The following is a 22,228-nucleotide window of genomic DNA, read 5'->3' as shown; positions in this document are numbered from 1 at the left end:
TATAGTCATTGGTGTAAAAATCTCTCATAGCACATCTGTATATATATATTTTGGTACGATACATAGCAACAGAATCCAAAAGTCAAATTCAATCTTTTCAAATCCCACATGTGATACCACCGGATCTCAAACAGACTTTCCTCAAATAGATTTGAACGTGCGCTATGCTTTAGAGACCTCGCCAACAACGGTGCCTCCTACTACTGTACTCCAGGCTTCAAATGCAAGATCTGGAATTGATCAGCACCTAGCTGCTAGGAATACAAGGGTTAGCTGGAGATATCGTGAGAAATTGGCTGGCTGCGTTTGTCTGGGCACACGATTATTTCCAAACCATTCGATCTCGACCCCGGACCACTTACCAAATACTGGAAAGTGATCTCGTCGCCGCCCCATGTGTGCGAAAGTATGGCATATTTTAGTGCGTCTGTGTAGGACGTAGCAAGGCTGAACCTGTCAGCGCTGATACTTTTCAAAAGCCTGAAGCCTCCACGCGCCTGTCTCGGAAATCCACTTACTCTTGCATTCCGTTCTGGCAGTAGAATCATGTGGCAATTGCTGTTCTGCAAGTCAATGGATGAAGATTCATCACTAATTGATCGAGAGGCAATGCACACATACAATAAGCTTAGTGGTAGTAAATAGATACGAGGCGTATTTACATTTTTCCCAACAGTTTGTGAAAAGTAAAGTACCCAGGGTATACCATGACCATATTCCAATAGAATAGTCCCAATGTATTCATTCCAACACGCCAAACCAATCAAACCAATTGCAGGAAGTACAAGTATAAGATCACCTTAAAGATGTCTCTAGGTCTGAAACAATAATTCACTCCTTCATGCCAGAGCTCTCACTCACACCTCTCCCATATTCAAACGCACCCATTTCTCCTCTCTCCGACCTCAAGGCCGATGTTCTTCTCTTCCTCCTCCATACTACCAGCACCACCTCCAGTAGCGCAATAACGGCATATACACCCGCCATGACAGCTACGTCAAGAATCTGGTCGCTAACTGGATATTTGCTCTCCTTTCTCCCATCGTAGCCATATTGTTGTTTCAATCCAATGACCTGCACAGCACTCATGACGATTCCTCCTATCCAAATCAACATATTTATTCCCTGCCACCACCTCACACGTCGTTGTATTCCTTCACTCCAAAACAAAGCAGCTGAGAGAAGGATTCCGGCATAGGCGAATGGCAATAAACCAATGCCATAGTGAAGGTTAGTCAACCGCACGATTTCGAGAGTAAGCAAGGCGATGTTTGCAAAAATGAGGAAGTAGTAAATGATAAGGAAGATGAGGTAGAGACATGAGGAGCGGGTATTGGAGCGCAAGTGTGCGGTGGAGGGGTTATAGTTGATTTTGCGGTGGTGTAGCCCTAGAGCAAAGAGGATAGGTACGAAGGCGAGAGCGAGCCAAGTTGGAAGGGGAATGAGGATAACGTCTGTGAAACAAGTTGTGGGGAGGGTTGAGGAATTGAGGTGGGAGGCTGGGCCCTGGAAAAACTGTCAGTGGATGCGGAGCTGAAGGGAAATGTATTGGGACGTACGAAGCCCTCGGGTCTGTTTGTACAGAGCATTCTGTAGAGGATTTCTAGTTGTGACGATGATAGATAATGCGCAATGAGTTTCCTGCGTCTGATTCAATGTCGCGGCTTTGATGGTTTGTTTCGAAGGTTCTCCGGATTTTCCGCAGGCACAAAATTCGTCCCAAGTCTCTAGGTACTTGTGTATCTTGTGTCAAGACTATTCAATTATTCATCCGATCTTCGAAACGATCAAGCCATATCGAGACAAGGATTCGTTCGTTCGTGTAAAATTTCGATCGTCGTGTTCGTCTCAAATCCTACCCGTCGTGTCTCACAGTGTCTCCTTCGTGTTGTAAACAATGGGTTTCTCTCGAAAATAAAGAGAACCTTGTGATGCTATCACGCAGGTATAGAAAAATAGGAGAAAGTAAAGTAGAAATAAAGGTATATTACCAAAAGTAAGGAAAGTAAATGTCAAAGGAACTTGACCTACGCATGTAACTAGAGGCGTTCGGGATGTTTCTCTCCCGGAGGATCAACGACTAGTATGTCTTAGTGAAGGCCAGACGACCGGAGCTTAGGATATTAAGCTTATAGTGGTGCCGTGAGATATGGGACGTGAGGGTCCGGGGACGGCAATCCCATCAATTTATCGATTGATTTGTGTTTTTCGTCTTAAAAGCTCAATCCTCTGTGAATTCTCTGCAGTGTTCATAGAGAATCGACGCGGTGCCCACATGGCCTTTCGTGCGAGAGGAAGCAATAAGAGCGAGGGAAAGTTGTCTTGTGTTTGAAAGACGTCGTGTTCTCGGCTATGAAGACATCCACCAAGATAATACTTATCAGGCTCTCAGGGTATCTTGTTGATATGGGTCAAACCTTACGATATGATGTCGTTGGAAAGCATTTAGGGAGGAACAGTGGGACGTGGACAGAGGATCTTATTGATCATAATTTTAAAATAGAGCGGCGTCCGAAGTATTGCCTATGCGAAAGCATCATCTAAAAGCGGCGTCAATTACCCCGTAATTTACCCGTATCGGGTCAAGAAGAACCTTAGGAGCTTAGGTGCTGCTGCTCTGCTCAAGACTTTCTGAATAGGTAGATAAGCAAAGTAAACCTATGAAAAAAGTCATGTATTATCACAATTTCGAATTCACACATGTCATTCGTCTCGGGACCAACTTTAACTTCATTAATCGGATCCAATTTCAAATATTCATCGGTACTTTACTGTTCACAGCTTTCTTCCTTCCGACCCCTTCACTTGCCGAGGATGAGGAAAACAAGTCTCACCGAACCACATCATCAACTCAATGTTTCTTGAAAGCCGTGCCCTTTCTATCAGTCGCCTGCGTCCTTGTCCTTTTCCTGAAATTGTAGATCTTTTCAATTTTCTTCCTTACGCCTGTTAGACATTCTTTCGGCTCCTGATTGGCCTCTTCATGCTGCTATCGACAGCAAACGATGTTTGGGAAAACTCATAACCGTGTTAAGCTTTAAGCATTTCTATGAGGGTTTTTGCATTTCTTCTAACTACCTAGCTTCGGCAATCTCCAGGACTGCGCCATTGTCTTCAAAATAAACTTCAATTTGAAAAATATCATCTCATTTCGACAAAGCGTCGGCCCTTCAACTCAATCTTTCGTGGGCAAATCATGACCGAGTATTCATATACCTCTCTTCTATTCTGACCCAAAGGAACTCTTTTGACAAACCTTTCAATGTATAAAGGCTTTCCTAACTCCTTCATAGAATTGCTTCTGGGGATTGGACCACAAGGGTTTTCACACCCCAGTGAGATCATTTGAAGACTTCCGATCGCGTAGTATCCAAGTAGTAATATTACGAACAACAGCTCTGACTTTATTGTAACGACACTAGTGGTTTAATTATCTCTTGGAATTTTGCTGTGCAACCCCGAGTTCTCATATCTGCCTACTTATATTCTGCCACATTTCCCCATCATCTCCCCAAGTATGATGGGTCCTACCGTTTTCGATGGTCCGGGCTGCAGTTTGACATTCAGATGCTTCCAATATGTTAATTCGAATATTCTATTGGGTTGAAATCTCAAATTCATTTCGGATATTGGAAGGCTTAATATTTCAAGCTTACATGAAGACAGCTAGTTCCAAACTGTGGAACACTCTGATGGACGCTAAACGATTTTACCCCCACTACCTTGAAAAGCTTGAATGTTTGCAATTGCTTTCATCTCCACGCTTTCAAGCGTTTAGAAATAAATGCCCAAGCCAAAATTTCCTTCAGTGTCACCAAGCAATTTTGGAGGCCCTTCTCCAGACGCTGTGTCGCTTAGCAGCGTAGACATGGGAGATAGTGGGGTCGTGAAAATGTCTTCGAGGCTTGGGAGTTTGTCTTGATTATTATTAATAGTGGCTGTGATGGTAGTCATGGGGAATAGTGAATCGTCAGGATTGGTAAGTCGGCGCGGATTTTGATCCTGATATCGAAGAGAGAGTTCTGCCTTCATAGCCATAGATTCCACGATTTTTTGGAAACTTGCTCCATTTCTCAATTCGTCTTCCATGTCTGCTACTAGCTCGTCTGGTTCAAGAAACCAGACCAACTTCTTGTCAGGATTACAAGTATGAAGAGCAAAGTTGGCGTCAGTGAACTGGTGTTGACTGAATCTAGGAGTCTCTTCCTCTTCATCCTCCTCCATTCTCAACTGTCTTAGAACCTCCCCTCTCTCCCCGTTTCTCTCCGCCTTCCTTTCTTTTTCTTCTCTCGCCTTCCTCTCTGCTACTCTTGTCGCTATTGCTTTTGTGACACATGCAGGGCAGCGTTGCTTAAGTCTCAACATCTTAGATTCAGTCTTTTGGCCATTTCGACCCCTTGCTTCGCTACATCTGTTGGTGTCTACTGGCAGATCTTCGATCTCGCGGAAGAGTCCACAACGTTCTAGTTCCAATGGTTGTTTGGTTCCCGTCTTGCAGCTGGGGAAACAGCTATACATGGTGTAGTATAGGACACACATTTGGTAGAGGGCTTCGAGGACCTGATACTTGGCAAAGTGTTAGGTATATAGAGGTATGATTGGCTGGGACTCGACCAAAATGGAGATACTCACTGTTACTGTTGAAAACTGGCTTCCGGTTGGGTAGTGAATTCAGGAACAAAGCCAAAGAGGCCGAATTTAACGTCTGGTAGGTCGAAGACGGGATGTATCAACAAAGTAGTAACAAATGTACCTCTTTCTAGGACAATAGCAGTTTATCATGTTACGACTATAAGAAAATAGAGCAGCACCCCGATCACCGGTGTTTAGTGATCTTTGAAAAGGCCACAGTGTGAACAATAAATATAGTTCAAGAGTTGGATACGGTCATCTTGATAAATTATTATGGGTCGCCGACACATTCACTCTGCCGTGTGATCAAAACAGAGATAAACTATCAATGTGAGTGAATCAAAGATATTTTGACCTTGGATTCTGCCAACTCACATACCTAGCTAGGATAGAATCATCGACACTGTCGTCTAACTTTCAAACATAAGAGTGCAGTTCGAGAATTGTACTGAAGTCTTGAATCACGAGACCGCGATAACTCATTTTCCTCAATATAAATAAGATGGTGAAGACATAATGATTCCATTTAAGTAAGAAGCTATATGCGAGTGAACATAAAATTCTCAGAGCACAAAATTCCTTAAGATAGCTGTGAGGTTTACAAGTAATCCTGCACAAAGCCAACACATTCTCCCGATCAACGTACGAATATTGCTCCAAAATGAAATTATCCTCGGCCTTCAGAAAGTAATAAGAACATTTGACATTTCAGTTCTGTGTTGGGGTTCATACTAGCAAATCTATCGTATCTACTGTAATTGTGCCGGTTTTGTGTCGGTTTTTGTATGGCTTTAAATTAAACGAAAATTCAGTATTGTCCGGTAACCTGAACTGAATACCTTTTTGACGTGCAACTGTGTAAGAAACCATCGAGTTTATATTGAAGAATTCAAAGTTTGTTACTTTGCAGAATAAAAGAACTCATATACTGCCTTATTCCTTAACCACCTAGGGACAATGATCATTTTTACCCCCGCATAAAAGAGGGGGAAAGCACGCAAGGTTACTCTAAAATGACTAAGCGAAGCCTACATGATGTATTTATTTACCTACCGGTACTTGAAGATCTCCATTGCACTAATGTGTAATCAAGTCTGGGGAATCACATGCGCTACCTAGGTAGGCTAAGTAATGACACTCTTCTTCTGAACAGTTACATTACACACTGTCCAGACCTTTTCCTGAAATGTGTCTCTTTTACAACATCATCGATTCCCACAACACCCAGCTCCAACCAAGATGGATCATTTTAGGATACGTTCCGCCGTCGTTCGATTTCTAAGAATACACTTTGCTCACAAACGAAACGCATTAACAAACTCATCGTTTGAGTATTTCCCTAAAGAATTGATCCAACAGATTGCTGACAACTTGGATATCGCATCGGCCGCGCTATTCTCCATTTCGTGCAAAACGATCTATGGCATCATCGGATCTCAATACATAGTCAATCTAACGCGCCACGAGAACTTGTTATTTCAAAGGATAATGCAATATGATATTAAGAATATGACCTTGAATGGTTGCTGCGATATGTCTTGTGCTCTGCAACGTTCAAGCCCCGCAAAAGGCGCCGGCAGGATTCTTCAGAAACTTTCAAACCTTTCGGTTGACCAAAGGAAAATGTTGAGTAGATCATATCGCATCAATGAGATGGCTGCAGCATATCTAGCCCGGGATCTACATCACCACATCTGCTTCTTTGCCCCCTATAACCGAGATGATTTTCCCTGGACTGTCGAGAGAGACGTGTCTTGGAATATTATCCGCGAAGGTAGTGAATCTTGTGGTTTCCAGAAGGATGAGATTACATTCGTTAAGAATAGCGGTTCTACATTAGTCCGCCAACATAGGGTTTTCCAAGGAAAATGTGGGGAAGTGATACGGCTACGCGTCGATATATGTGCCCATATTCAATGCTATTCGAATTCGATGCATATTCGTCCCCGGATTTGCCCAACGAGCCGGGATCAAGTTAGATACGTACGCCGCAAATATCCTGAGAGTTTATGGTGGCTATACTGGAAGAAAGTCAAAGAAGAGACAAGTGAGATTGAACATTGTGTCGAGTGCCGGACTGAATTTTTAATTCGTTTCGTTCACGTGCGAGACTGTATTCCAAATCTACATTGTCGCATGGAACTCACAATCACTACTTGGAAAGAACTTGGGCAAAAGCTTGATGACAAGATATGGAGAGAACACTTCCCTGAGTCTCAAAAATACGTCCCGAAACCTAACCCGCGAGTCCAAGTGCCCAAATCAAGAATCGCTGATGCCTTCACTCCTTTGGCCGTTCTTAATCTACTACCATTTGTATAAGTCGACATCTTCTAAGATCCTTCCTGAAACTCGGCATACACCTTGATGTCAGTTTACTGCGATGAAGCGATGGTATTGGAGATATCGCATATATTTTTGTATGGCAAAGTTTCAAACTTCTTCGGCATCTTATCGATAATTTTCGACGACCTCTAATATCGCGGAGAGGGTTCTATAAAAACTGGTTACGTGGTAGAGAGCTGATAATAATGATTTCTTCTACCTCTTGAATAAATATACGGACAACGATGGATAACAGCAAAAGGGATTTCAAAAGATATGCAGAACTTTGATTTAGGGAAGATTATACAATGGCAAGGATTTGTTATGGGAGTCTGGAGAGTCGGTGCCACTGGGAGACTTGATAATGGATATCTTCTGTATCTTGAAAATAATCTTAATCAATATATAAAATGAAATCTTGTGACCTACCTTGAATCATTGAATCGGCCGTATTGGAGTACCTGCCAAGCCGCCCCTAGAAAATAATGGGCAGACTTGAATACCACTTCACTTACCACTACAAGGAAAGCAGAAAATCAACCTGATTTCTCTTATATTCGAAATGTATTGATTGCCCGGGGCAAAGAACCAAATGAGATATGAAGATTGTGGGGTTTTGTATCGTGGCTGAGATCCAGTTCAACGTCGGAGTCACAACTTTTGCGGCTTGATGTGGGAAATGGATACAGTATCTCCAGAGTTTTGAGGAAATGAGAGGGAAATGAGAGCTTTGTGCCTCCCTGAACACTTTGGAATATTCAAATTTGGAAAGAATGACCATCGTGGCTCTTACTTTCATTGAGAAACAGAAAATTCAGCGTTCGGAGCGTTCTTTCTCTTGATTTCTTCTCTGTTTGAGGGACTCCTTCTAAATGGGTTTCTGGACTTCTGGAACGATTACAAGAGTAACACATCAAGAAGGAGCCATCTCTTCAACAGTAGTATGGATTTGATTTATTGTTCTGTAGAAATCAATGTTTTCCATTCAGTTAAGATTCATTTTGGCTCAAGCCAATTGTTGGGCATCATGTTTTGAATATTATCCTGCCATCAAAGATACTTGTCTTTGCGTCAAAAAGGTACTTCACAGTTGATATCCAAAATATGTGACGGGAGCAGACTTGTTCTTTCCACGCTTCGTAACAATTACTCCTTCTTTTCTAGAGGTCTGGATAACCAGTTTTCACACACAAGTTTTTCACAAATCTCACCAGACTTCTTGATGGTTGTTTGGTGTGAAGGGCAATTCAATCATGCAATTTTTTGCTGTTCATTTGTGTGCAAATTGTACTTTTGAAGCAGCGATCCATATCTTGGACCTCTGTTTTGTCCCTTGTGACTTTTTGTGACTTTTTATAAGCCCAGAAGTGAATCTGGACTATAGATACATGAGTAGTGTCACTCAACACACAGATATCATTCACCTGGCACTATGCAGGCTCCTTGAAAGCATGCAAATCTCCACCAGACAAGGGTGCTGATCTGCTCAAGAAGGATCTTATTGTCCACTGACATGACATGCAAATTTAAGACCTCAACGGAAGGAAAGAAAAGTTTCTTGATGGTCCTTGTGAACAATTCACTTCTGGTCACTCTTCAAAGTCAACAAGGCGAAGAATTATGATCAGATATTTTCTAAAGTCATGTGAAATGGAGAAATAGCTCAACATCAATATTGTGGAGATTTTCCACCAGTTGCAGATCAAGAAAATCACGACATCAACCAAACCATTGACCAATCATATTCAGATTTATTTATGGTCATCACTCGATAGTTCGCTCTTTGTCGGCATAAATAGGGGAGAGGAACTTTTTAACGATAATGAGGACGAGAGGTTGAAACGCTCCGTAGTCGGACGGAAGGACTATATCACCAGTGCTGTGAGGTATTCTTTTGGGACAACCTTGGAATACTCAATAGGTAGGTATGGGAAGGCTTGATGTACTTTCAGTCAACAAGGTCGGAGTGAATCTAGAGTCAATATACTCAAGTTTGGAACTGCTTGTGTGTCAATGGGCACGTGTAGATGTAGAGTTTGATTTCATTCTCGAAGCACCTTGACAGGTATTGGCTTTCCAAGTTGTTGAGATTCAGAATGATCATATACATAATATCATTCACTTGATGAACAATCCTTTCAAAGTCAACACAGCCTCTTTTTCTGTATGATTACCAGGTAGTCTTATATATATTATCACTCTTTGTTTGTATACAGAAACTGGTAGGTCAGTGGAAGATCTTCGGGCATTCACTAGACAAGAATTTCTCTCAACAGCATTTTTCAGCCCGTGCACCGAATCCAATCTAACATCCTGGTTGAAAAATTGCCCTAAAAACTACTAGTTTGGTGTCTCGGAACGGGACAAAGCGGCCGCTGGTGACTCCAGCATCATTTTTTCCCCTCCACAAATTTATTAATTTTGTCTGCCCCGCGTATTTAAATACGCTCTTTCAATTCTTATCTCCAAACAACTACCTCTCCAATTCCTGGAAACCTCTTTTCACAAGACAGAAACATCAAATCACTCAGAATATACCAAGATCTTTGGGATAATCTATTCAAGATGTCTGCCAACGATATCTATCAAACTCCCTTGACTTCGCGTTATGCAAGTAAGTATCAGATCTCTCCCCAGCAGTTGATTGATAAAATCACAAACCCAAGTGTATTCTTCCTCTCGAGTCCATTGACTGCATCTCACAATGCGCTCTTCTCTTCCCTCAGTTGAATTTCATATTTGACAATTAATATCTTTGTTCAATCATATTTAAAGACTCAATGCTAACCATTTTACTCTCACAGGCAAGGAGATGAAGGAGATCTTCTCTGCTCGCAACCGTGCTTCAACATGGAGAACTCTTTGGATCGATCTTGCTGAAGCCGAGAAAGAATTGGGTTTGGATATCAGTGCTGAGGGTATTCAACAAATGAAGGAGAACAGAATCATGACCGATAAGGACTTCGAGGTTGCTGCTGAGGAGGAGAAGAAGCGTCGTCATGATGTGTAAGTTCTCCAAATTCTCACTTCTTCAATTTGAAAAATGCATTTGCTAACTCCTTATACTCAGTATGGCACATGTTCACGCATTTGGCCAAGTTGCTCCAAAGGCTGCTGGTATCATTCACTATGGTGCCACTTCCTGCTACTGCACCGACAATGCCGATCTCATCTTCCAGCGTGATGCTCTCGATTTGATCCTTCCAAAATTGGCCACTATCATTCACAAGTTGTCTCAATTTGCTCTTGAGTTCAAGGATTTACCTACCTTGGGCTACACTCATTTCCAACCTGCTCAATTGATCACTGTTGGTCGTCGTGCATCTCAATGGGTTCAAGATCTTCTCATGGATTTGGAGGACATCAAGAGAGTTAGAGCTGATCTTCGTAAGTCTTTCTGATATTTCTCCAACTTGAGCTTGATTTGCTCTCACCTACCTGGGCATTTGCTGATTCTTTCTGAATATAGGTTACCGTGGTGCCCAAGGTACAACTGGTACACAAGCCAGTTTCATGGAGATCTTCAAGGGCGATGGTGCCAAGATCGACCAGCTCAATGAAATCCTTTGCGAGAAGGCTGGCTTCCCAAGCTGTTACGCTATCAGCACTCAAACCTATTCCCGCAAGGTTGATCTCAGAATCGCCAATGCTCTTTCCAGCTTTGGTGCTACTGCCCAGAGAATCTCAAGTGACATTCGTCATCTTGCCAACTTGAAGGAGTTGGAAGAGCCATTTGAGAAGGATCAAATTGGTTCATCTGCCATGGCTTACAAGCGCAACCCAATGAGATCCGAGCGTATTGCAGCTCTTGGTCGTCATCTTGCCAACCTCAACAAGAACGCCAACGATACATACGCTGCTCAATGGTTCGAGAGAACACTCGATGACTCTGCCATCCGCCGTATCACCATCCCCGAGATGTTCCTCTCAGCTGACGCTGTCTGCATGGCTATGGATAACGTTGTCTCTGGCTTCGTTGTTTACCCAAACCGTATCCACTCTCGTGTCATGGAGGAATTGCCTTTCATGGCTACAGAAGTCATCATCATGAGAATTGTTGCCAATGGAGGATCGAGACAAGAGGCTCATGAAGAGATCCGTGTCCTTTCTCACCAAGCTTCTGACGTTGTCAAGAAGCAAGGTGGTAAGAACGACTTGATCGACCGTATCAAGGCCACCAAGTACTTTGAACCAGTCTGGGCTGATCTTGACAACATGATGGACCCAAAGAACTTTATTGGCCGTAGTGCACACTCGGTTGAGAAGTACTGTGGACCTGGTGGAGAGGTTGAAGCTGCTCTTGCAGAATGGTCTAGCCAGATCAAGTCTAGCAAGGCAGTTGAGTTGAGTCTTTAAATTAAAATTTGATGACTTGACAATTTCTTCCGTTGGATGATTTTGAAATGGTTGCGTATGGTTGGGGGAGCATTGGTTGGAGTTCATGGAGTTGGGAAATTTTCAAAAGTAACTTTACGACTCATACCCATTCTACCTAGAAGTTATTGCTTTACGCGATACGAATAATCTTGATAGAAACATCGGCTGGTATTTTAGTTTTCTGGAGGTGCAATATTGCAACTTTAACAAGTATGTATGTAGCCTTGGCAGCGACTTAATACAAACAAACCTGTATTACAGATTCTTTCTGTCCCTTGAATTTGCTGATTGAAATGAGTGAACCTAATGAAGAACTAACTAATGGAACATATTGATATAATGATGGATGTATTCAATGTCATGCAGATCAATTTTGTTTTGAGGCATAGGGCCTAATCTTTATCAATATTCCTGCTCAAACATATCCCACAGGTCAACAAATGGATACTCAAGTCCATTCATCAAGCTCTCGGTATCCGCGAGAAAGGGTACATTTGTGGGATCCCCTATACTTTCACCTACGACTCCCATACCCGGCTGTTCAGTCCTATTTTCTCGAACATTCGTTGCCGTTGCACGCGATGACACGTTCAATCGTTCAATCGGTTCTGCGCATTGCGCGAGACATATTTCGGCGAGATCCCAACGATGAGAAGTGTGTGCCCAATCCAACCATTGCTTTACTTCGGACAGACTAGATTTGCACGACTCGGCGGTTTCGATATCAGTGGTGTCGATGGCGCAGCGAAGGAGGATGATGGTTGCGGAACAGATGTGGTATGCGCTATCTTCCATGGGTTTAGTTATTGGTACAGTGAGAGGGAGAGTACGACGTACATGGCATCCAGAATTCGTGGAGATTCTGTTCGGTTAGAGAAGAGAGGAAGGTTGTTATCGCTCTTGCGCACTCGCGCAGCATTGCTTGGTGGTATGTTTTGACTTCTTTTAGACATGGCTCGGGAGAATGCGTTGTACTCTGTGTGGTGATTAGTATTCAACTTTATGTAAGTGTGGATAGTGAACTTGCATGAAAGGCTATACGGCAAAGTAGCATTTTGACCGAGAGAAATCCGAGACGTAGGCTGCTGAGACCCGAGACTTTCTCGGCGTTAGATTTGCTCGTCGCCCATTGTGGAAGAGAATCTTCCCATTCGTCAAGATTGGTTTCGAGTTGCCGCAAGAGTTTGTTGGTTTCGGTGATTGGTCTGCATCGGCGATCATACAGGAGTGGAAGGATATCGCCAAGAACTTCGGTCAGCGTGCAGAGTAAGATGAAGCATTCTGCTGGGCGGACGCGTGAAGTTTGGTGATTGCCTTCTGTGAGGAGTCCCTCGAGTGTAGGCAGCGGGACATCATATTCATTTCTTCGGATGTGCGCAGGTACACCATGGGCGAAGCTCGACCTAGAGGATTGTTTTAGTAGGAAATTGTGATCATTTGTAATGTGAAACATGATACTCACCAGCGATCATGGATTAAAACACCCCACCAAAGACGAGTTCGTAGACTCTTTTCATGATCGGATATTCTCCATCTGCTAGGATCACGATTTAACCCTAGACTATGAGCGAGAGCAACAGATCTTCCACTAGTAAGCGTATTGCCTGTAATCGAGACAACAGGTCGCCCAGACAAATCAAGGAGCGCTGCATAAAGGGTCGAGAGACCTGGCGCGAGAAAATCTCCTTGAAGTGATTCTACGGCCAGATTCCAGCAATATCGCTGGTCTGGAACCGGAAATCGTTTGAGGTTTGGGGAATGCCTCCAGTATACCAAAGATGAAGCTAATATATCACAAATAAGTGCGGGTGATAAGCTTTTATCGCCCTTGGAGTATAATTGGTTGAAATTGTGCTCGTCAATGATAGGAAAGCTAGGATGAATATGGCGAAAGTAACTGAGAAATATTCAGCATACGCAATGAGATATTGGCATGAACCATACAGATTAACAACTTCTCTGACATTTGGCCCTAGGATTTGTTCCAAAATTTCCTTCTGTTTTTCACCTGCTCGCTCACTTGAAGAGAGCCCTTCTCTTCGTCGAGAAACGCTGAGATAAATCACGGGATCTTTGGGATTGTCCGATACAGTGTCATATAAGCGTCCCCTTTTAGATCTGTCAGGGCGAGCTTGAGATTCCATATATTGCTCCAGTAATTGGACATCCTCTGCAATGATGGGACCGATAATCATAGAAGACTTGTCGTTGACACTTGGCCTTTCCTGTCGACTATAGTCGGGACTTTGAAGACCAGATTGCTCCGCGGTACTATCTCCTGGGAAACGGGTTTCAAGTCTCAGAGAAGTAGAAGGGCTTGGAGCAAGGATTCTGGGACGTTTCAATGAACGCACTGAAGGCACTTCTATGCTATTTGTGTTTGGGGTGGTGTGTTTTTTGGTGTTTGGGGTGGTGTGTTTTCTCGTTCTGGAGGCTTCCGACCTAACACAATCGGCACCTTGCTCCCGACAAATACGACATGGACCATTTGATGAGTCGGCTTCACATCTTAACTTACGCTTTCGACATTGATCGCAGGCTGGAATTTTGTGGGACCGATATGGTCGGGATTCATTCAACGTGAAGGGAGGATCCATTGGTGTAATGAATCTTATTGCTGTAAACCACTTGTAAAAACACGGTTGATCACCCAAAATGGTTAGTGTTACCAGTTGTCCGAAGGAATTTGTGTCTAGATATCAAAAATGGTAGGATGGTTCAGTTTTCCGAAGTGAGGTAAGGTTAGAGGAATCGGTACAATACACCCGATTTAATAACGTATATCCACCAGTGGGTGCACGGACTCATGGGACACTGAAGAGGGAAAGCACAATTTCCCACCAAAAAGAGCGATTTTAATAATTCGATTAAAATTCAGAATTTCCATGAATTTCTTTGAAAATTGAATATAAAAATCTAAAGCATAAAAATTTCATATAATCTCAAAATTGAATCCAAAAAGTTAATATTGATATTTTTATATAAGAATATATAAATCCCCACCAAATTTTTTGGTACGAAAACGCACTATTCGTTTTTTGAGCTCAAATCCTAATCTCTTTGGATTACATATAACTCAATCATTTTTTCATACTTGAAAAACCATATATCTCAATTTCAGAAGAACCTGATAATAAGTTGAATTTTAATCGAATTATTAAAATCACTTTTTTGGATATGAAATTGTGCTTTTCTGTCACGTTGTCCCGTGAGTCCGTGCACCCACTGGTGATCCAAAAAAAAAGCACTTTTTCGAATATCACCTAATCAAATTTTTGAAAATAGAAAATCCAATTCAATCAATATAACTCCAAATTGAAAAAACTCTATATTATAATATAAATCTCAATTGATAGAATCAAAAAACAAAATATAAATCATTTTAATTAAAAATTCATTGAATTAAAAATAATTAAATGAAATTATAATTTTCGATATAGTTTTTAGATTTTTAAACTTTCAAAATTGAATTTTTATTCAATCACCTCTAATTCGATAAATTCTTAATCAAATCTATTCAAATTTTATACATATGTTCTATCAATTAAAATCTATATTATAATATAGAATTTTTTCAATTTGGAACTATATTAATTGAATTAAAAACAATTAAATTATTTTAATACAGGATTCAGCAAAAAGTTGATTAGATCAAAAAAAGTCACATTTTGAACACACATTATTAAATCAGGTATATCGAATATGGATTGACTTGGACTATGCACTTCATTTACATTGACAGGCATTTCCATAACGTTTGCGCATTCAACATGTTTCAAAAGAGTTGGAGTAATTAGGCTTGCTTGAATTAAGTAACGAGTTTTGCAGTTTGAATAGGTACTTTCGGTCTCTTATATCTACTCAATCGGCATTGTACCAGGAGTAATCCTCAACGCCTCCTCAAATATTCTAAGTCCAGCCATCAACTCTTCATCAGTAATAGTGATAGGAGGAGCTATACGAAACACCCCACCAAACGACTTCATTGTCGATAGATTTGCAGATAAACCGAGTTCACTTAGTTTCTCTGTCAATGCTGCTCCCAGTTCCGGCGCTGGCTCTTTAGTAGCTCGATCCTTTACAATTTCCACTCCTGCCATTAAACCTCTACCGCGAACGTCTCCAATACAACCATACTTTTCCTGTAATCTTTTCAACTCAGCGTTCAACTTCAAGCCTGCTACGCGAGAACGCTCGACAAGATTATCTCGGACTACAATATCCAGAACCTTAGCTCCCACAGCAGCAGGTAACGGGTCATTTACATGAGTTGTGTAGAAAAGATAACCGCGATCGAAGCAAGTTTCTTCAATTTCCGTCGAGGTGACAACGGCTGCAAGTGGAAGTCCATTGCCCAATGTCTTGCTGAGAGTCAAAATATCGGGGGTGCATTCATCGTGCTCAATTGCAAACATGGAACCGCATCTACCAATTGCCGTTTGTGCCTCGTCGACAATGAGAAGCATGCCGCGGTTTTCGCAGTGTTTCTTCATCGCTTTCATATATCCTTTTGGTAAGACATGCATACCTCCGGAACTGAGGATAGGTTCGAGAATGACTGCAGCTAATGACCCCGTCGATTGTTGATCAATCAAATTCCACCCATAATTCAACTCTGTTTCCCAGTCATATGAGCCATCTGCATGGCGGAAGATCGAACGATATGCGTTTGGAGATGGTAGAACGAGGTTTCCTGGCATCTTTTTGCAGTTAGCATTGCCATTCTATGCAAATCCATACAGCAGTGGACCTACGCAAGGGCCATAACCCGTTCTCCCAGAGTGGTAGGTTGATGCAGTCGCACTTCCCGTCATTCCATGCCAACTCCCCCCCAAGCCAACTATCTCATACTTTCCAGTATACAATTTAGCCATTTTGATAGCAGCTTCATTTGACTCAGCTCCAGTATTGAGAAACATAGCACGATCAAGTCCGGGTGGTGTCAAAAACGTCAACTTTTGTGCGAGTTCTACCACAGGCGGGCTTAGCATGCCACTGAATAAATGATCCAGTTTTGCAGCATGTGCAGTGATTGCCTCAACAATTTCAGGATGTCCATGGCCAATGAGACAGCTCATTTGTCCGGAAGTAAAATCTAGTATCTTTCTACCATCGGCAGTGTAGATGTAAACTCCTTCTGCTCCTACAATGATCTCAGATGAGAAATTTCCTCCATATCTTATGAGAGATGAGTTTGCGTTCTCTCTCATGGCTTTACCATCGACGTCCTGGTAGAGAGGTACACTCTCCGAGGCAGGTACCAGCGTTGCAGAGGCTTGGGATTGCGACATCTTTATCGTAGTAATTCGTAAGTTGTAAGTGTAGAAGATGAAGTTTGAGTCTTCAATTTGGATAAATCATGAGAAAATCGGAATTGTATACCTTTCACACAGGAAACGGCAGCTCTTATATAGTAAAGTAATCATCATATATTTTCTCCTATTCATCTCGCACCACCTATCAGAAGGTTTTCACATGACACATTCGTATCGCCCAGAACTTACGATAGCAACGATAACAGCTGCAATAAGTCCCACGGTGGTCTGATTCCATTGACAATCTATTTCCTTCGCGCTCTTTACAAGCTGGATGCTCGATATCTCGGAAAACTTGATGCGGGGCACGGAAAACTAAGCTCCGCACGATGACAAGTTTTCCGTGTGGGTGTTCGGGAAACTTGGTGGATCCCGTCTACCCCATATGTTACACTGCATTGGTAGGCGGATGTTATCTATAATTTTGGATAATGGGGGTTATCTTCTATTTTGATTAAGTTTATTAATGATGAAGTCTAGATCAATTGATGCCGGCCGACTCACGTATGTTTGTCGCTTTCTATATTCTGTTGATGAGTACATGCCAAGATATCAAAAACTGAATATCTCGAACGAGATTTCGATGTAACGCTGTAAATACCTTCGGCATCGTTTGATGTCTCAGAAGAACCCCGATTAAATCCTTGAAATTCAAACATCATACTCCTAAGATTTAATATTCATACATCTGGGCGTCGGGACAACTCCATACTTTGATCATACACCGACAAAGTGATATCAATAAAGTCCATGAATTGAAAATTGAGACAAATATTGACTTGGAGAGAAAACCCTGCAAACTATTCACATTTAGCCGAGAAATTCTAAAGCACAACCAACTATTATCTCAGATTTATTCAGACATTAAATTTTCCTGGATGTTTGTTCGGTCTCTACAATTCTATACATCGGCATTCGAGTGGAATTTCAAGCGCTTGCCATACCCCATAATCCTCTAATGAAAATACTTGTAAACTCCGGAGATGTGTTTCCAGCACTTCTCCAACGCCTCTACTACCTCTTCCGGCAATTCTCCCTTCTCCAAATCCTTCAAATTTTGCTCCAACTGCTCGGGACTACTAGCTCCCACAATCACAGCATCATTCAATTCCTTCTTCATGGAAGAGTGATGCGCCATCCACCTCAATCCACATTCCGCCTCGGTAAGTCCATATTTCTTGATCACAGGTCGAAGAATATCCTCCAATGCGTAGAGATTTCGATCATTAATGTAGCGACCGTGATGCAATTGTCCTTGTGGCTTGGAAGGATCGAAGCGGGAACCAGCTTCGTATTCGGTTTGATCGCGATGGTATTTCGAGGTGAGGAAACCACCGGCTAGTGGTTGGAATGCGTAGAGAGACATGTTGTAAAAGCGGAGACAGGGAATAAGTTCTGCTTCTACGGAACGATTGAAGGTGTTGTAAAGACCCTGGTAGACAGATGGTTTTACCCAGCCGTTTTTCTCGGCAATGTCGCAGATTCGAGCTACTTCCCAGGAAGTAAAGTTGGAAATTCCAAAACGCTCGAATCTTCCTTCTTGGTGGAGTTTGTTGACTTCACTAAGGGTATCTTCGAGGGGGGTGCTGCGGTCGGGACCGTGGAGATAGAACATCTCTATACGATCTGTGTTCAGGGCTTTCATGCTGTCTTCGAAACCACGACGGACATCGGCAGCAGAGAGAGAGTATGTATCTTTTGTGAGCCATGACATTGCTCGCTTGGTGGGATAGAGCTTGGTTTGCATAATGAGGCCACGTGATTGCCAATCTATTTCTGCGAGTCTTTCTTCGCTCGAACCGCCGCCATAGACACGAGCAGAGTCGACCTCTGAATGCCCATGTGCTTGGAATACATCGAAGATCTTCTGGGCGCCTTCAACGGTTGTGATACGGATTCCATCACCTAAGAAGAGAATGATGAGCTTGAGTTGAAGGAGTTCAAAGGGGAAGATATATACCTGGTCTACCGATGGTCATTGACCCAAAGACAACCTTAATTGCACTTGTTGGAGTAGGCATCTTGATTTTATATTAGAAGTACGGAATGAGATAGAGAAGTATAACCTTTTCTGTACAATCTTGTTTGTTTGTCTAGTATAAAGTGAACGAACGAAGATGATATAGTATCTCTCAACGGACTTTAGGGGCATAATAGCCATTAAAGCCAAAACCATCGTTCTACTTTGAGCTAGCGGTCGGACTCTCCCCACTTGGTAACGGGCATAGAACAGCATCGTCAGGTACAAGTGAGACGGCTTACTCTGATAGGAGGTAGGTATCAGCATCAATGAGTAAATACTATAGTACCAATTCTCAAGTATGAACGCATTACAAGCATTTTCATGCATGAAATCTCTAGTCAAACTTGAAAGTCATGTAAGAGCGCCACATATTTAAACCCCGAATCGGTAATAAGAGCCTCATTTGATTCTAGCACAGAGAACATTAACTTGGAGGTAGTTCCTATAAAAATAATTTTCGGCCGAAATAATTCGATCGGAGTGGCTGGTTACCGAGGCCGATAACGCGTATTTGTTATAAACCCCCAAAATAGATTTCTGCCTGAGTTAAACCTTATTTAGAATTTAGTAGTATATATAAAGAAAAAAAGAATTCAACTCAGTACCGTATTCTTTTGGAATATTAGTTATGCACTAGGAAGAGCTAATACTTTTAGGGCTAATCGGAAGACTTTTATAAACTTATAGATTAGAATTGTTAAATGATTAATAATTAATGTTTTCAATTTTATCTTTATCTCCTTTTTTTTTAATTATATTATTAATATTAATAAAATCGAATTTTATTAATAAAAGCTTTATAAATTTATTAATATAAATTATTTAGAGAAATCTTCTTTTAATAATTGATATAATCTAATTTATAAATATTCAAATCTAAAATATATAATTATTCGATTTAATATATATAATAAATGTCGATATAGATTTTACTATAGCAAATAAACTCTTTTTGAAAATTGAGATTTATAAATTATCAATATAAACTCCTGAATTATTGAATATTAGATTTGGAATAGCTCTATATTCTAAGAATAATTAATATTATTATAGTTAGATTTATATATATTCTTTTCTATTTATTTGTTACGGAATTCACCGTATAGTATAATCTTATAAGTACTAATCCCGGTACTCCTTCAGAATACTCATTCCTATAATTATTAATATTATTTCATTTATTTCATTTATATGCTTTATATATCTAATTAGATGAGTACCTCGTTCGATCAGGGTATATAAAGTAGATATGATTATTAGGATTATATTTTAAGTCAATTTAGTTTATTATTATTCTATATATCTATTTCCAGATTAAAGTGATTATTAGATATAGTTATTATCTTTATAATAGTTATAAGCCCAGTTGGTATTTATATTACACTCTTATTATATATATACATCTTTTAATCACTTTGATTTATATATACTTTCTTTTATACCTCTTTATAACTTTGTTATATCGAAATTCAATTCTTTAGAAGTTACTTGACTTATTATCTGTAAATATTAATTAAAATAGTTTTTAAATCTATAATATTTTTGTATATCGAAAAATATCTGGAAGAATATCAAACTATTTGATTCCAAATCTATTTTGATTATTTCAATTAGTTTTGAAGAATTCTTGAAAAATAAAAAAACTCTTCATTAATTAATCTATATTTATAACAAAAATTAGTTTATTAAGGATTTATTTGAATTTATTATGATTATCGATTTTATAAGAAAATATAATTTGAATAATCAAGTAAAGTACTTTTTTAATTTTGATATTTATGAATAATTTTAATAAAAAGATTTGAAAGGAGATATTAAAATAATTTTATCATTATCCTTTAAGAAGTTAATGCTTAAGTCTGTAAGGTCTAAAATAATCATTTTTCAAGATATCTTAATTAAGCATTTTATATTTCAAAAAGAATATTAATATTAAAGAGATAAATATAATATTATATATAAATTATATCAGAATATTTATGAATAGATTATGGAAATAGTGGATATATCTTATTTTATAAAATTTATTTTTGAAAATGATAATACTAAAGCCTTATTATTTAAAATGATTATTTAGAAGTTATAGGATAAGCTTATATTTATTATAATAATTACAAAATCTGTTATTGTTTAAGAATATCGAAATATTCTTTAGTAAGTAATTGTAGGTTGAATCGATTTAATTAAGTGGTATAATAAATAGATTAGAGCTTATATAATCACAAAATCGTATTATGTTAAAATAGAAAATGATTTAGTAATTATCAATTTTCTATAAGCTATGGGAGTATGTATGCTTTCTATTTGGGTAAGTATTATGTTTATTTAGATTGAAATTAATAATCAACTCGAAATTCCCAATTATTTTTTGAAATAATTTGGGAATATTTTTGATAATTTAGTTTATTAGGATTCTTTAGTTTTTAAAGGTAAGGGTATATTCTTAATTATCAATTTTGAATTTAAGCAGAATTCTAATAATTTGTAAGGAAAACAAAGTAATGCTTGGAAAAGAGGTTCTAAAAGGGTAAGTGATTGATATAAATGTTCTTATAGGTCAAAATCTAATTGAAAAAATGGAAAAGTGAATAGGAGTTATTATTTTAAGATATATTAATCAATAAAGTTTATATTCACTAAGAAATATAATTTCTGGAATCTGATTTTATTGATAAAAAAGGAATGTAATGATATATGAGAAAAAATCAAGGACGATTGATAATTGAATATATGTAAAATCTAAAAATAAAAAGAATAAATCAATTCAAAAAGTGGTGATTTTCAATTTTATAATTTGTAAGATTCTGGATTAAGAATAATTACCTATTTTATTCAAGATTTTATTAATTATAGGATTTATACTATTACTTTTAATTCATTTTATCAACTTTTTGATAGTATTATATTAGATAACAATAATGTAATATATCTTATTAATAATATCAATCTTTTTGATAAATATAAATATATACTTTCATTAGTATTAGATTATATTGAGATAGGAATATCAAAAATATAGATTATTAAATAAGATATTTATATAATTAAAAATATCCTTTAAAGATTTTAAGATTTAAAAGGTGATTTGATTCTCTTTAATATTATATATATTCCTAGATTTTATATTAATATTGTTTTGGAAATAAAGCTTTTAAAAACTAAAATATAGTTTTTAGAAATAGATTTTATATTATAAAAAAACAATCTTGAGAATAGTTATATTGTTGCTTATTGTATTTATAAAGATAATCTCTTATTTCTAGAATATAAATTACTTTTCTTTTATTTGATTAATTTGAGTATGATATCTATAAATCCAAACTTTCTGATATGTTTTATACTCAATTTCAATATCAAAAGATTATTTTACTAATCAAAAAATCCATTTAAATCTCAAAAGGATTCTGTACAATTCTGATATAAGCAATCAGAATATTTGAATAAAAAAGCTTTTAAACATTTCGTTTTTTCAATAAGGAATATAAAAATTAAAGGATTTTTTAGAATTAAATATATTAATTGTTTATATATATATATAAAGTAAATAATATTATAA

At 39.0% G+C, this 22,228-nt stretch overlaps 7 protein-coding genes across 7 annotated transcripts; 2 read left to right on the top strand and 5 right to left on the bottom strand.

Annotated features, from left to right (window-relative positions):
• Positions 1-113: 113 nt before the first annotated feature.
• EAE98_007222 (uncharacterized protein) lies at positions 114-2,431 on the bottom strand. Its single transcript, XM_038954845.1, has 3 exons — positions 1,560-2,431; positions 519-1,506; positions 114-447 (listed from the first exon to the last, which is right to left on the bottom strand). Exons 1-2 carry the CDS (start codon positions 1,587-1,589, stop codon positions 832-834), a joined length of 705 nt encoding a protein of 234 aa, XP_038808987.1. The 5' UTR covers positions 1,590-2,431; the 3' UTR covers positions 114-447; positions 519-831.
• Positions 2,432-3,774: 1,343 nt separating this feature from the next.
• Positions 3,775-4,518, bottom strand: EAE98_007221 (uncharacterized protein; the record flags this gene model as incomplete). Its single annotated transcript, XM_038954844.1, has 1 exon — positions 3,775-4,518. One exon carries the CDS (start codon positions 4,516-4,518, stop codon positions 3,775-3,777), a length of 744 nt encoding a protein of 247 aa, XP_038808986.1.
• Positions 4,519-5,871: 1,353 nt separating this feature from the next.
• On the top strand, positions 5,872-6,954 carry EAE98_007220 (uncharacterized protein; the record flags this gene model as incomplete). The annotated part of the gene is made up of 1 exon (XM_038954843.1): positions 5,872-6,954. The coding sequence occupies one exon, from the start codon at positions 5,872-5,874 to the stop codon at positions 6,952-6,954; it is 1,083 nt and encodes a 360-aa protein (XP_038808985.1).
• A 2,568-nt stretch (positions 6,955-9,522) lies between these two features.
• Positions 9,523-11,597, top strand: EAE98_007219 (uncharacterized protein; the record flags this gene model as incomplete). The annotated part of the gene is made up of 4 exons (XM_038954842.1): positions 9,523-9,571; positions 9,762-9,963; positions 10,028-10,344; positions 10,427-11,597. The coding sequence occupies 4 exons, from the start codon at positions 9,523-9,525 to the stop codon at positions 11,311-11,313; spliced, it is 1,455 nt and encodes a 484-aa protein (XP_038808984.1). The 3' UTR covers positions 11,314-11,597.
• A 139-nt stretch (positions 11,598-11,736) lies between these two features.
• Positions 11,737-13,931, bottom strand: EAE98_007218 (uncharacterized protein; the record flags this gene model as incomplete). Its single annotated transcript, XM_038954841.1, has 5 exons — positions 11,737-12,122; positions 12,172-12,310; positions 12,362-12,737; positions 12,797-13,231; positions 13,279-13,931. 5 exons carry the CDS (start codon positions 13,929-13,931, stop codon positions 11,737-11,739), a joined length of 1,989 nt encoding a protein of 662 aa, XP_038808983.1.
• A 1,260-nt stretch (positions 13,932-15,191) lies between these two features.
• EAE98_007217 (uncharacterized protein) lies at positions 15,192-16,625 on the bottom strand (the record flags this gene model as incomplete). The annotated part of the gene is made up of 2 exons (XM_038954840.1): positions 15,192-16,034; positions 16,089-16,625. The coding sequence occupies 2 exons, from the start codon at positions 16,623-16,625 to the stop codon at positions 15,192-15,194; spliced, it is 1,380 nt and encodes a 459-aa protein (XP_038808982.1).
• An 828-nt stretch (positions 16,626-17,453) lies between these two features.
• Positions 17,454-19,085, bottom strand: EAE98_007216 (uncharacterized protein). The gene is made up of 2 exons (XM_038954839.1): positions 18,610-19,085; positions 17,454-18,554 (listed from the first exon to the last, which is right to left on the bottom strand). Exons 1-2 carry the CDS (start codon positions 18,668-18,670, stop codon positions 17,605-17,607), a joined length of 1,011 nt encoding a protein of 336 aa, XP_038808981.1. The 5' UTR covers positions 18,671-19,085; the 3' UTR covers positions 17,454-17,604.
• Between the last annotated feature and the right edge of the window lie 3,143 nt (positions 19,086-22,228).

This window comes from Botrytis deweyae, assembly GCF_014898535.1.
Source record: "Botrytis deweyae strain B1 chromosome Unknown BDEW_016, whole genome shotgun sequence".
Taxonomy (NCBI): Eukaryota; Fungi; Ascomycota; class Leotiomycetes; order Helotiales; family Sclerotiniaceae; genus Botrytis; species Botrytis deweyae.
This window is presented reverse-complemented; position numbering and strand designations above follow the sequence as displayed.